We start from the raw sequence: 15021 nt of genomic DNA on the forward strand, positions 1-15021 counted from the left end.
TGTAAAGCCATCTAGAAGTAACCACGGATTTTCCCTCAGGCCTCGACACCACCTCCCAAACATCATTCTTCATGATAGAAGAATACTCCTCCTGCATGGCCTCTCTCCAGACCTGCTGGCTAGCTGCCTCCTCATAGCTAGAAGGCTCAGAGTCAAGGATGTTGGTAGCCATTGCATATAGCTACAAAACCTCTGAGGTGATCTACTCTCTCTGACCGACCTCTTAGGCTCAGCAACAGATGTGGCATCTCTCAAGGTATCCTGAAGCCACTTGGGCTTCCTCTTCCCTGAGTATACTTCTCCCATTGGAGAATGAAACTCCTCCTCATCATCATCATCAGGAGCTTGAACTCCTGACTGTCTGTCTGCTGTCCTCCTGCCTGCACCTGAACCTGTAGAAGCTGAGGTACCGTGTGAACTGTCCATCAGTGGACTCCCTAGTGAACTGCTCTGTGGAATGCTCTGCATGCTGCCCTGAGCACCACCCCTCTGGCTCGACGAGCCACTGCTCACTGACGAACCTAACATCGTCCTAGATGTACCTCCGGATCTTCCTGATCCCTGCCCACTGGATCCCTACGACTGACTCAACTGCTGCTGAGGGTCTGGCTGATCCAGATACTCTAACTCTCGTGACCTCCTAAAGACCCTGTCCTCCTCGAACTTCACATCCCGCCTGACAACAACTTTCCTCTGTGCAGGAATGTAAATCCGAAAGGCCTTTGAGGTCTCACTGTAGCCCACAAAGATACCCTTCTTTGCGGTGGGCTCTAGTTTGGTCCTCTTCTCCTTGGGTATGTAGGAGTATGTAATGCACCCAAAGATACGAAGATGACCAATATCAGGCTTCTTTCCAGAAAAAGCCTCCTCTGGAGTCATGTGCTCCAAGGCACGATGCAGACTCCTGTTCTGCGAATAAACAGCTGTGTTGCAGGTCTCTGCCCACAAGAACAATGACAACCCCTGATCATGTAACATGGCTTTGGCAACCCTCCAATGGATCTGTTCTTCCTCTCCGCAACCCCGTTCTGCTGGGGGTTGTAAGGAACAATGAAATCCCTCCTAATGCCTGCCTCCACACAATAGTTAACAACTCTCCAAGGGTGTACTCTCCCCCATTGTCCGACCTTAGGGACTTGATCTTCAGACCTGTCTGTGTCTCCACAAGAGCTCTAAACTCTTGAAACCACTTGAAGACCTCACTCTTGGTCTTCAAGAAATAAATCCAGGTCCTCCTGGAGTGATCATCAATGAATAAAACATAGTACTCATATCCACTCAAGGAAACATGAGACATCCGATCGCTCACATCGGAATGAATCAGATCGAGTATCCCAGTCGCTCTGCTGTCACTGCTGGGAAAAGGGGATTTGGCAAACTTGCCCATCGCACATCCTCTGTAAGTATCAAAGTGATCAGTACTGAAATTTGGCACACCTGTAGTGATCTCCCGCAAGGTCCTCAAGGCTCCATGATACATATGCCCCATCCTGCGGTGCCAAATCTCACACAGCTCAGGACTGCTAGCTCTGCTGTCGGTACTACTGCTCAATGCCAAAAGGGGCTAGAATGCAAACTTGTACACCTTTGCATGGCGTACACCTATCACTCTAGCTGAATCAGCTGGAGTGCCCCTGGGATACATCAACACCTGTCCTCTCCTAAACAGTACCTCATATCCTCTGTCCTCCAAAGCTGAGACGAATATGAGGTTCTTCCTCATCCCTGGCACATAAAGAACATCTGACACTTTCAAGAGAGGTTTGGACTCCCTCTTAAATGTCAGTGTCCCCACACCGACTGCTCTAACAACTCTATCATCACCGAGTACTACCTCTATATCAGTGCCACTCTCTGAAAGCTCTCCTGTCATGTGACATGAAGCCCCACTATCCACATACCAGATACCCGAAGATGCTCTGTTAATCGAGGGAAAAGCATGCTCCCTCTGAACCTGTGTGGTAGGTGATCCTGCACTAGAGGACTCACACATAATGAACCCAAACTCCCGGTCAAAACGATCTGCAAAGTCTTCAACCTCTGCTGAAGCTGCCAAGCTCTGGTTCTTCCCTTTCTTCTTCTTCTTCTCTGGACAAACAACTGCATAGTGTCCCATATTTTGACAATTCCAACACTTCACCTTGGAATAGTCCTTCTGTGTGTTACCCTGTTTACCTTTACCTTTGCCTTTGCCCCAACCATTGCTTGTGGAAGCTTGCTTCTTCCCTTTGCCTTTTTTGCCTTCTGCCAACAGTGCTACATCCTCATCCTGCTCAACTGGTTTGGTTGCCCCAAGCTGACCTTTCTTGATCTTTGTTTGAATGCAATCATCCCAAAACCTCTCCCATGTGGGAAGGGTCTCACATGCACAAACCCCATCAGCAAAGTTCATCCATGAACGGGGGAGGCCATTCACTGCAATCCGCACCAACTCAGTGGGTGGAATGACCTCTCCAACTGCTGCCAACTCATGTCTCACATTAGTAATCTTTGTGAGATATCCAACTGCACTATCATTACCCATCTTAATGGTCTTTAGCTTCTCCTTCAGGACCATTTTCCGGTTCTCATTGGTACTGTGGTAGAGATTGGACAATGCTGTCCACATCTCATGGGCATTTCTCTTTCCTCTCACATGAGGAATGCAATGGTCTTTGACTCCGTCTAGAATCAGTCTCTTACCCTTGTTGTTCTTTCTATTATAAGCATCCAACTGAGTAGCATCAGTAGGCACAACAACATGGTTCTGTGTGGTATGCACCATAATGTCCCAGACTTTTGCCTCCTCAAAGATACTCTGCATTCTCTCCTTCCAAACGCTGTAATTGGTATGCCCATCCAACTTATCCTCTACCCTTAATCCCAATGACGTCTTGTTGTCCTAAAACTGAAAATAGCACTGCTCTAGTAAAGATAAAACTGCTGTTTGTGAAAAATCAGCTTGCTGGAATTTTCTGAGTGAAAAAAACAGCAAGCTGTAATTTTCCTTCTTGCTGTCCCAAACTGCACTTCAGCACTCAAGCTCTGATACCATGTAGAAATTTCTCATTTCCCACCTCGGTTTTCAGTTTCACCTTATTTCTCCAAAATAGTTAAATGCCCTTTCCCATATCCATACATTCAACAACTGGAAAATAAATTTTGCTGAAAACACAAATTCTGGAAATATTATAGAATGCTGGAAATTGCAAAAATAAATATCAGCACATACAAACAGCCATTTAACACATTTAAACATAGTGATTTTTGGTCAAGGTGACCCTGGAAAAACCCCCTACAACTCTCGGGGAAAACTAGTTCGAAAGCTCCTTATTTCTAGAAAATGCCTTTTACAGTGAGAGAAATATTCAACAAAAAATCAGCAAGCAAACTTTTACAACTTATCTTGTTTTCCGTGCCTCACAGCCAATTGGAAAGACTTGCAAACAGCAAAACAGAACAACAATAAATGCTGTACGGCCTCCTCGATTTTTGTGCCCAAATTTCAGCCTTAAATGTTGTTGTATGGACTGCCTAGAAAAGCGTGAAAGCTGTCATAAATGTTGCTCTACGGTTTTCTTCGATTTCTGTGCAAAAAACAGTAGTACATCTATACAGATTTTTGCCTAGAAAAGCGTGCCAAGGTATAGCCACTTGCTGTATAGCCTCCCTCGAAAAACGTGTCAGCAAACTTCAGATTTTCTGCTCCTCGATTTCTGTGCTAACTTGCTATATGGCCTCCTTGGAATTTGAACCAAAACTATTGTACGACCTTTTTAGAAAATCGTGCCCAAAGTCTGCCTTTCACTGTGTGCTAACTCAGCTGTACGGTCTTGCTGAAACGCTGCCGTGGAATGTGTGCCAAGATGCTGCCTTCTTCTCCTCACTGTCCAGAAATCTCCCTTGCTCTCTTGCTCTCCTTCTCTCAATCTGCTCATGAAAGAATGAATAACCTTTTCCTCATTTCCCTCCTTTAATCTAACCCTAAGTGACTTTTGCGGAATCCCTAAATCCAATCGCTGAAATAGATTGAGATCTAGGGCTGAGATTAAATGCTCATTTAAATCTCACTTTCTATTTTTTAATTCACCCCACTTTAATAAAGACCCACTTAGTCATTTATTTCCAAAGTCACTTTTCCTTTCTAATTTTACATTGACTTTATTAAAGTCACTTTAAAATTAGACTTTAGTAACTTTATCACTTAAAGTCACTTTTAAATTAGATTTGACTTTATAAAAATTATAAAGTCACTTTAGGAGAAAAATTAAGTTCTTTTTGACACTTTTCCCTAGGCCAAAGATCAAAGCCTTAGGGAACCACCTGTCCTCCGGTACCAAATTTCAACATGAAGGAGATCCGAGATCAATTGACTTCCATAGGGGCCACACTAGATCCAAAGTTGATGGTGAGAACAACCCCGAATGCAGTCTCAGAAGACTAGGAGGTGTTTGTCTAGAGCATACTGGGCAGGGCGACCCTTCCAGATTGGGAGGAAATGTGGGTGGTTCATCGCCAAGAAGAGATCAGGAGGGTGACCAAGACGGGAAGCAGCGACAAGGGGATCAGAATCAAGGAGGAGGAGGTGGATGCTGCCTTAGCATCTGAGGGTAAGTAAGAAAAGCGGAAGAAGAAGGACCTCTCCAAGGTCAAATGCTTCCACTGTGGGGAGCTGGGTCATTATGCGACCCAGTGTCCGAGGAAGAAGAGCAAGGGAGAGGCTTCCGAGACCAAGGCAGCGCCAGCAAGGGTAGAGAAGGAAGTGGAGACAAACGATGACTGTGCCATGAGTGCACACACACCACTTGAGCGAAAGTGGGGAGACATTGAGTTATAGTCAAGAGAACTTCAAAAGATGAGGGGCAGGATCCTCGAGGTACCCAACCTCTTGGATTATACCTGGTTACGGGAGCATGGAAGAGCAGTAGCAAGACTGGCGGATGTCAGTAGAGATGGATGAGGATGGAGTGGCAGAGAGAGCTACATTGCAGGATTCCCAGGACAGCGTGAGGCTAGCAGGCTGCAACAGTGCGAGAGGTGCAGGAGTGTTGCACCAGTGCAGGATGGCACAAAGAGGTGTGCAATGGTGATAGATGCAGGGAGTTGTTGCAACAGAGCAGAGGTCTTGCAGGATTCCCAGGACAGCACGAGGCTACCAGGCTGCAACAGTGCGAGAGGCACAAGAGTGTTGCACCAGTGCAGGATGGCACAAAGAGGTGTGCAACGGTGATCGATGCAAGGAGTTGTTGCAGCAGAGCAGAGGTCAGAGAGGGAGCACTTGCTAGCGACAGAGGGAGCTTCAACATCGGGAGTGTCTCTAGCCTAGAGATCAGTTACTTACTTCTCAGTAACTAAGTTGCAGTGCAGCAGTTAGCAGTGGTAGTGCTATGGGCAGCATGATGAGATGAGTTGTAGTACAGATGCAGCAGTGGCAGTGGCAGGGCCATGGGTAGCAACACGAATGCAGAGGGAGTTGCAGTACCAATGTAGCAGTGGCAGTGGCAAGGCCATGGGTAGCAGTACAAGATGCAGTCCTCGCTAAAAGGGAGTGTTGATTTGGGGTAGCATCGGATGTGCTCTAGCCACGAAAATTGGTGGAGAGGCTAAGGCACATGAGATCTCCAATACTAAGAAATGGTTTGGGCAAATTCTAAACAAATTGAGAGATATTAAAATAATTAATATTTTTAATGGAGTCCCTAAGTCTAAACTTAGGGAAAATAAAATATTAATGTGAATTAATATAAAACTGTGTTAGAATAGTCCAAAAGTCATGGATCAAGCTAGATCTAATCTTAGCCATTGATTAGGGACTTAATCTCGGCCGTTGATTTGTCAACGAGAAAAGTATAAGAGGAGTCTTGAGGGTCACTTGCAGAACACACCAAGAGATCAAGATTTCGACTTTCTGAGGCTGGGTTTGCTAAGAAAGTTGAGAGAGTGATCTGGAGTTGCAGCTGAGGGGCAGTGAATACAGAAGCAGAGAGACAAAGATAGTGTCGGGAGGATCAACGCAGTAGCCGAGAAAGCTGACGCAGAGGGCAGAAGCGTGAATTGTGGAGAAAGCTGATGCAGAGGGCAGAAGCCAGAACTGCCAGGAAAGCTGATGCAGAGGGCAGAAGAGGCTGACACAGTCCCTAGAGGCTAACGCTAGGGTTTTTCGTGGGGCAGATTGGAGTTGAGGAGTTGTCAGAGTGTTTATCTGGGGTTTAAGCCAGAGCATCTGTCTCCGAAGGAGAGGTACTACTGCCGAGATTTTTCTTTGTTGGTTGAGCCGGATTTGGAACCCAGATTGTATTCTGAAATTGCTTAATAAATCAAACCCTCAGATCGCTGCACCAGTTTTCTCACAATGGGTTTTTCCGAGGACATTAGTCCAGAAATAACGGTGACATTTGTGTGCTTGTTTCTGTTTCCTTCATTTGATGATCTATAATGTGTTGAGCATGTACTTGTGTTTATTTTCAGTAATTACATGGTAAATAACATGTTAATTAATCAGAACAAGTAGGAAGGAATAAATCAGAAAGTACATGGAGGGTTTCTAATTGTTAGACTTAGAAACTTCAACAAGTCTAAGGAGAAAAAGAAAAACGAAATTTTGGTGCTTCTGTCTTTGTTTTGTGCCTTAGTTTGGGAGATTGAAGTCTTCCAAGTTTCGCTAATGCCAAACGCTGCCTGATGCCAGAAGCTGCTACATAGTCGAAATTGCTGGAAGAGAGGTCGAAGATCTGGGAGGCTGACTTGGTGTGGAATGAAGGTTTGGTCTTTGTCTAGGGCGAAGAGTCTCAAAAAATACTATTGAAAGGAAGAGAATTTTGACTGGGTTTTCACCTCAAGGGGGGTTTTGCCCTGGCATAGTGCCTATATCTGGTGTCTATTGTTTTATATGTTTTTGCTTTGGTAATTGCTTGATGAACTAAAAGAAAGAAGATATAAAACTTAATAAGAAGTCAAGAACATCATAATTAATTATCAAGTATAAAAAAATCTTTCTGCCTTTCTGATTTTCTAACAGGACGTAGAAGTACTGCCACAAGAGACATCATTCCACCTACTTTATAAGGGACTTGTTTGCTATTATTTTGAGTTTGGACTTCTGCAAAATAAAATATGAATTCTGAATTCAAACATTATTGGTTTCGATGGGAATAAAATATATGGGATACACCTTTATCTGCAAATTTGTTTTTCTATTGTTGTAGAAACAAAACTGCTGTCCAAAGAGAATCCATTTTAACATTCACAAGGAGTAGAAAATTAGAAATATGTTGACATACTGGATGCAGCACAGCAATAGAAAATGCTTGAGATTGGTTTTGCCGATTTCCAGTTTTTGATGGAATTGTTTTGGCCTTAATTTTTAGGTTGCCAGTAGAGGATTTTAAAGTAATGCAATTTAAGGCCTATTGAATGTACTTTGGGTTTCATCCCATTTATAACTATACAAAACTCAAATGGAATATTATTTGCCTAAGCACTTCAATTGAAACATATTGGACTTTTATTGGAAGCCTTACATTTATTGTCGGAAAAGCACCAGCTTTGATCGTTTCAGGCATCATGAAATCTCATAGATTCATAAGATGAGGTTTCCACATTTTAATACCATATGCATTAATAGCTAAAGATGTCTTTAATCCCTTATGTTCAATGATAACTTTTACAAATGTTTGGGATGATTCTAGTCTCTAAATCTCTCCTCTCCAGTTCTGCAAATCTGTTCCCACATACTTTGAGTTGCTTGTCTGTAAGGCCCTTTATAAGGGTGGCACCAAGTCGTGATATATGCTTTGGAGAGGGCTGACTTCATAGTGATAAAAAACAGTAAAGTAGGGATGTAGATATGCTTTATGGGTGGTGACAGGTCGATTTTGTAATGTGGAGAGAATAACCTGAACTTAGCTACTGGAAGTTGCAATTCCTTTCTTTCTTTTTTAAAATGCTTACAGATAAACCTTCTTTAACAGGAGCATTATTGTTGCTTGATCTGAGGTTGTAAGTGATATTATAGACTTGGGCATATGACAACTGTGATATTTACTCATCAATTTTTCTCTGATATATTTTTACTGATTTGTTTGATGTTATATTTTGCAGCTGGCATGCACATTGACCTTTGAAGCTCTTCATGCATGTTCATGTGACACAGGGATCAACCATCCAAATCAGTATTTTAGTGAGAGCCAAAAAGTCTTACAAGCGAAGGTTTGTGCTTCTGTGTTTAACGAAGTCAATTTTATTTTTTATGCCATTTCTGATTTTGCCCCAAATTCTCTCTGTTATGAGGTATTTTTCAGCTAAACGATAAGATGCCTAAATTTGTTATAAATAAAAAAGGTAACTAGAAACATCTTCTGTGACGTTGTCTTGATACATTGTCATTTTTGTGTCAATTCTTTTCTGCACAGAATCCAGCGTTTGAATCCGGGGAATCTCCTGTAACTCCAGTGAAGTCCAAAAGAAGTTGATAAAGGATTGTTCTCTCCTAGATTCCAGAGCAGGAAAGTACTTTGGGGATTGTATTGGTCTTGCTAAATATTGTTTGTTTTCAGAAAATAACCTTAAGTCAACAAGATTATCACTCTTGCAAAAGGGTGATTTGTATGTGATAAGCTGAAAATTTATAAGCTGAGCAAAATTGTAATTCGGGAGAACAAGAATCCAATGAACTGCAATGTTCATCTGAGCTTTATGTGTAATAGAGTTGCCAAAGTAGCTTCCATGCATGAAAATAGCGGAAACGCTTTTATCGTTAAATGCCCAAGCAATATGGCACTTTCAAGGCTGTTTATTTAAGATGTGTTGTTGGCAGATCATTGGTTAGTATGGATAGCATGCTGCGAGTATACATAATTCTGTATCATATTTCAAGAGTGCTTTCCATAGTTACTTTTTATGTAAGCCATAACATATTTCAAGTACGCTTTCCATAGTTATGTTTTATGTAAGCCATAATATATTTCAAGTAACCACAATAGGCAACTATGGTTACTTATATGTGTCCATTGCCCAGTTTTTTTGGTATATTCAAATTATTTATTCCAGATTAAATAATTTTCTCCAGGTGGTTGATGAAATATGAAGAGGCATAGTCACACATTTCCAGTACATTATACATTTAAATTTGACATTCTAGCTAATTGCTTATTGTCAACAATTGAAAAGTCCGAAATTATTTCGTTGGTACATCCAGTCCGTTGTTGAATTGACTTAAATTGGATGCTGTTTATTTTTATTTAAAAAATATTTCCCAAGCATTCCGATGGTGAATTTATTTATATCAGATTTCCAAACAATGACCATTTGCAATCATGGAGAAGTTTCATCAGGTGGTTCTTAAAAGGTTTGTTAATACCTAACTGCTGTTCTTGCGAACAGTTTTGTCAACTTTCACCAAATCTGTACTCGGTCTTAGCTAATTAGAACTACTTCCAGTGTCCCCCTGTTAGTTGCAATTGCTAGTCTCTTATTAACAGTTCACTGTGATCTTTATTTTAATGTTATAACTCTTTACCAGTTTTTTGTAAACCTTATCTGTTCTGTTAATTTCAGGTCCTCATTTTTACTTACCAGGATTATTTATCAGATCCCAATACAAAACTGCTAAGAGTTGATTGGTGGAATGTCAATAATAGGTGGATTTCAAGCATCCTCAAGTTGTCCTTCAATTTTCTTTGATTGTTGAAAAGCTTCAGTATATCTGATATTAAAGAAAATTTCAAATTCCATTTTTTTTTTTCTTGTTTAAATGATAAATTTGAAAGTTGGCAAACAAATTTTTTCTCAAGATCAGCAGAGCTAAAGGCATGTTACTTGAATGTCATAGAAACCTGTATTAGAGGAATCACTGTTTTGGGTGCAGAACCACAATATTTATATTCAACGTCAGTTATTGTAATATATGCAAGATTGCCTTGAAGTTGAATGCAGATTTGTTTGTCAAGCATGAAAGAATGCAATGATTCATTGTTAAGAATTTCTCATAGTTTTTAATTAGAATAGGGTTTGTTTAATTTAACATATTCAAGTGCAATCTTAACTAGTTAGATAGAGCAGAAAGTCCCATTTTTTTAGAAATTTTTTATTAATCATATTGTTCGATTTGCTCTTGTTGCTTTTGCAAAAGCATTTTCTAAATGGTATTCAGTACATAATTGTTTTGCCTTTTCTGAGAGCAGAAAATCTGAGATGTTCTCTTCGTTGACACATTTAGTTGATTTTTCTTCCATTATTGTTTCACTCCCTGTGTGATCAAAGATTCAAGGTTGAATTCATGGATGCAGAAGGCCATGAAGTCTAAGTAAAAAGATTCTCACAATACTTGTACACCAAAAATGATGTTTATTGAATACTTAGCCAAAATTGTCTATTTTCCATATTCTTTTTCCAAGTAAAACTTTGCAAGGAAACATAAGGGATGCTTTTTTGTATTTGTGGATGACATCTTTAGTAAACTTGTCAGCATAGATTAGTGTGCTTAATCCAAGGGATTCAAACTGAACACCTATTAGCACATAACTAGCCAAATGCCCAAAATCATTGACAAAAACTAGTTGAGCTAAAAGCTTGGGCTCGCTTTCCTCATATTGGAACCATGTAGCAATGAATATACTTGAGAACACAAAAGAAGCATGGGCGTGCAAGACAAACCATTGTAGAGGCAAACTACCGAAAGAATGTCATAATATTTATAGTCCAAATAAGGTCATTGAAAGCTTAGCTTAAATACTATCCTTTCCATACTATATTCATGTAATAATAAATATAGTCAAGAAGGGTTGTGCTCGATGTATTCTTGTCCAAAAACGAAGGTCACTGAAAGTTTCGCCTAAATACTCTCCTTTCCATACTATATTATGTAAAAATGAATATAGTCGAGAAGGATTGTGCTCGATGTATTCTTGTCATTTGTCATTTTCGTCTAATTAAAATAGTGAATAGATTAGCTACAATTAGGAGGCTAGAGCTATGATAGTAGTAAGTCTTAGCTTATAGGAAAGTGCATGAGACAACTTGTGGTAATTATCTTCAATAAATGAAATGAACACTCACTTTGGCATTACTTTTTGTTAATGTGAAGATATCTTTGATTGAATGAATCTATTGTTTATTTGTAGTACTTCATACATAGACATGCCTTAATGTGTTTGTTTTGAAATATTTCAAGTTCTAAATTTCAATTAGATGGGTGAATAACAATTGGTAGTTGTGAAGCATGTGGCTACATTTATAATACAAGTGTATTCTTTCTTGTATTTGTTTTTGGGTCATTGATCAAAGAGAAGTCCTCTAAATTGTTAGAAATACTGGTGTAATATTTTTTTACATAGAAGGTGACCTCCAAATTGTTAAAAATATTGCTATAATTTGTTTCCAAAGAGCCTCAAGTTTGTTGTATATGTGAAATTTAATAGTCTTTGTTGCATTGACTTTGGTAATAAGTATGTTGATGGTTGGTATTTATTGCAATACTAGAATATGGTCAAGATCTATCTAGTCAATTTTGATACATAAATTCACTAAACCTTTTGGAAGTGTGCCTACTTATATGGGTTCCTCTTCTAGGAAGAAAAGGGCCATAAATTGGAATGGATCCATATTCTTAGCTCTCCATTTTTGTTGATCTCTTATAGTAATCACATCTTGAGGTTTGCAAGGGTAACTTGGTATATCTACCATATGGTCATTGACTTGGATATGTCAATGATTAACTACTTGTCTAGCTTAGGGAATGGTGGGAACCATAAATTCACTAAACCTTTTGGGAGTGTGCCTTGTTTATAGATGGGCATATAACCCTTCTTGGGAGGATGCCCTGCTTGAATTGTGTAATTCTTGAATTTCATTTAGAAGTCTTTTTTGTTTAACCATTAAGGCTCTCTAATTTAAATGTTTGAAGGTCTATGGGCATTACATCTTTGGTGTACTTTTGTGGTTACCATATTTTATTTTCTCATGTGCACTTATGCATCTCGTGTTGTGCATTCATGCTTGGGTGTCTCTCTCAAATGTAGTTTGTGTTGGTTTTCTCTTTTTCACTGTGTTTTTGGGTTAGTACATTGATTCCATATGGAGATTTCAAACAAAGAGAGGATCAAATAAAACAAAAACCTAATTTGTACATCTTGTAAATTGGAAATATTGGAAATTAGATTTTGAAATTTGGATTAAAGATAGTTTGATTCCTTTTCTTTCCAACTCGACAAGTCCCAATTCTAACATCCCAACAAAACGTTGTAGTAGAAATTGTAAAGATTTTTTTTCTTCAGGATTGTCCATTTTGATGCAAACTGTTAGGTGGCAAATTTTTACTATAACATGATAAAAAATAGAATACATAAAATGTAGACAAGATGTGAATGTGGTTCATGGCTTCCAAAAATATAATAGGGATGAGTTGTAAAATAACTCCTTATAAATTAGGAGATCCTCCAAATAAGTCTTGTACTACCATATATCTAAATCATGTCGATGTTTACAGTAATGACTTTGTTAACCCTTATCTATACATAGTTTCACTCATTATACCTTGTAGGTGTTGATTTGGGGTAACATCAGATGTGCTCTAGCCATGAAAATTAGTGGAGAGGCTAAAGCACATGAGATCTCTAAGATTCAAAAATGGTTTGCGAAAATTCCACCATATTAGAGAGATTAAAATAATTAATATTTTTAATGGGTTCCTAAGTCTAAACTTAGGAAAATAAAAATATTAACGAGTATTAATATAAAACTAGGTAAGAAGATTTTAAATGACATGGATCAAGCCAAATTTAATTTTAGCTGTTGATTAGAGATTTAATCTCGGTCGTTGAAGACTCAACAGAAAAAATATAAGATGAAACTTGAGGGTCAGTTGTTGGAGATACACCAAATTGATCAATGAGTTCAATTTTCTAGAGCGGGGTTTGCTGAGAGAAATCGAACCAATGATCAGAGTTGCGGCGAGGGGCAATGAGTGCATAACGGAGAGGTAGAGATATTGCCAAAGGACTAGCGCAAAGGCAGAGAAGGCTATGCAGAGCCAACAGGAGCCATGCAGAAGGCCAAAGGGCCTGTGTGAGTGACGCAGAGGGCCAAAGGGCATGTGTGAGTGACGCAGAGGGCCAGAGAGCCAACACAGAGCATCTGTAGGTTGACGCAGAGGGTTCTAGGCTGACACAGAGGCCAAGAGGGCTGACGCGGAGCCTCAAAGGGACCTTGGATAGATTTTCATGGAGCAGACTTACTGAATATCGGCTTCCGAAAAAAGATATTACTGCCAAATTGATTTCTCTGTTGGGTGAGCCAGTTTGGCGCCCGGTTCTACTCAAGAAAAGTTGCTTAATAATAAAACCCTCGGAACTATTGCACCAATTTTCCCAAGTTGGGTTTTTCAAGGACGATTGTCCAAAAAATAACGGTGTCCCTTTTGTGTTTGTCTGTCTTTCAGTTGATTATCTGATTGCATTTGTGTTTTATTCAATATTTATATGGTTAAATAACTTGTTAAAGTATAAAACAAGTAGGTGAAATAAACTAGATAGTCCGGGAAAATTTCTAACGGGTTAGACTTAGAAATATCAACATGGTATCAGAGGGTTGCAGATCACAGGAGAACTGAAGGCACCAGCGTAATCAGAAGATTTGCAACAGAAACAGTTGTCCCGAGAGACAAAGTTGTTCCTAAGTGATTCAATGTTGCCGGGATTGCACGAAGCTAAGAGGCTTAGTTTCTTCAGCTGATGGGGTCGAGGAAGCTGTGGGCAGATTGTGGATTGTGACGCTGGTGGGGTGTTGTTGCTGTCGAAGTAGAACAGTACCTAACGGGACAGAACCAAGGTAGAGAGAGTTGCTACCTAGGCAGATTTCTAGCCAAAAAATCCATACCAGTGTTGCGGAAGCAAAGGGGATCGAAGAGGTGCGGTTCGACTGTTGCTAGAAGGATTTCCATGAGGGAAATCGAGACTTAGAGGGAGTCTAGGAGAGGATTTCCAGGAAGGAAATCGAGATTCAGAGGGAGTCTAGAAGAGAACTTCTAGGAGGGAAATAGAGACTCAGAGGGAGTCGAAGAGGAGTAAAGATGGCAATGAACAGACTGAGGGATCAGGACAAGCTGAACAGGGTGTCCAACTTTGTCATCTGGAAGGCTATGATCATGTTTGTTTTGGATAAACATCGTATCAAGGCCTTCGCCTTGAGAATCGTGGTTATCCCAGTCGACCCAGTTGATAACGAAAAGTATGAGGATGCAATGGCCAAGGCAAAGTACATAATCCTTGATGGGGTCAAGGATCATGTAGTTCAACATATTGCCGAGAAGAATACGACAAAAGAGATGTGGGATACCTTGACGACATTGTATCAGGGCACTTCCGTGCAGAGGAAAATGCTACTAGAGAATCAGTTGCGGTCGTATCAGATGCACAAGGGGCAGCAGATAGATCACTTTCTTAGCAGGTTGTAGGAGATTCGAGACCAATTTATTTCCATAGGGGCCACATCGGATCAAGAGTTAATGGTGAGGACCGCCCTTAACGCAGTCTCCGAGTAGTGGGAGACATTCATCTAAAGCATTTTGGGCAGAGCGAATCTTCCAAGTTGGGAAGATTTGTGGGCAACTCTTTGCCAAGAAGAGATCAGATGGCTGACCAAGGCAGGAAGTAGCAACAAAGGAGGTTGAATCAAGAAAGAGGAGGAAGAGGATGCAACTTTGGCATCTGTGGGACAGCAAGGGAAGATGAAGAAGAAGGACATCTCCAAGATAAAGTGCTTCCATTGTGGGGAGCTAGGCCATTATGCAACCCAGTGTCCCAGGAAGAAGAATAAGGGAGAGGCTTCTGACTCCAAGGCAGCGCCAACTAAGGCAGAGAAGGAAGTGGAGACTGATGATGATTGTGCCATGAGTGCTCATGCACCTCTAGAGAAGAGGTGGGGTGACATCGAGCTGTAGTCAGGAGGACTACAGGAGATGTGGGGCAAGATCCTTGAGGTACCCAAACTCTTGGATCATATCTGGCTACGGGAGCCTTGAGAGACAGTAGCAAGATGACGGATGTC

The 15021-nt window shown here is 40.5% G+C and overlaps 1 protein-coding gene across 1 annotated transcript in view; it reads left to right on the plus strand.

The window, feature by feature from the left end:
* LOC149138544 (putative DNA primase large subunit) overlaps positions 1-8778 on the plus strand; it is a 127811-nt gene extending 119033 nt beyond the window's left edge. The window contains exons 18-19 of the mRNA XM_089446597.1: positions 8080-8187; positions 8391-8778. Coding sequence (XP_089302723.1) covers positions 8080-8187; positions 8391-8450 — 168 coding nt within the window. The 3' untranslated portion in view covers positions 8451-8778. The remainder of the gene's footprint in view (positions 1-8079; positions 8188-8390) is intronic.
* The last annotated feature ends 6243 nt before the right edge of the window (positions 8779-15021 follow it).

Source organism: Pinus tabuliformis, chromosome X (genome assembly GCF_031772625.1).
Source record: "Pinus tabuliformis cultivar Carrire ecotype Pingquan chromosome X, CPIR1, whole genome shotgun sequence".
Taxonomy (NCBI): domain Eukaryota; kingdom Viridiplantae; phylum Streptophyta; class Pinopsida; order Pinales; family Pinaceae; genus Pinus; species Pinus tabuliformis.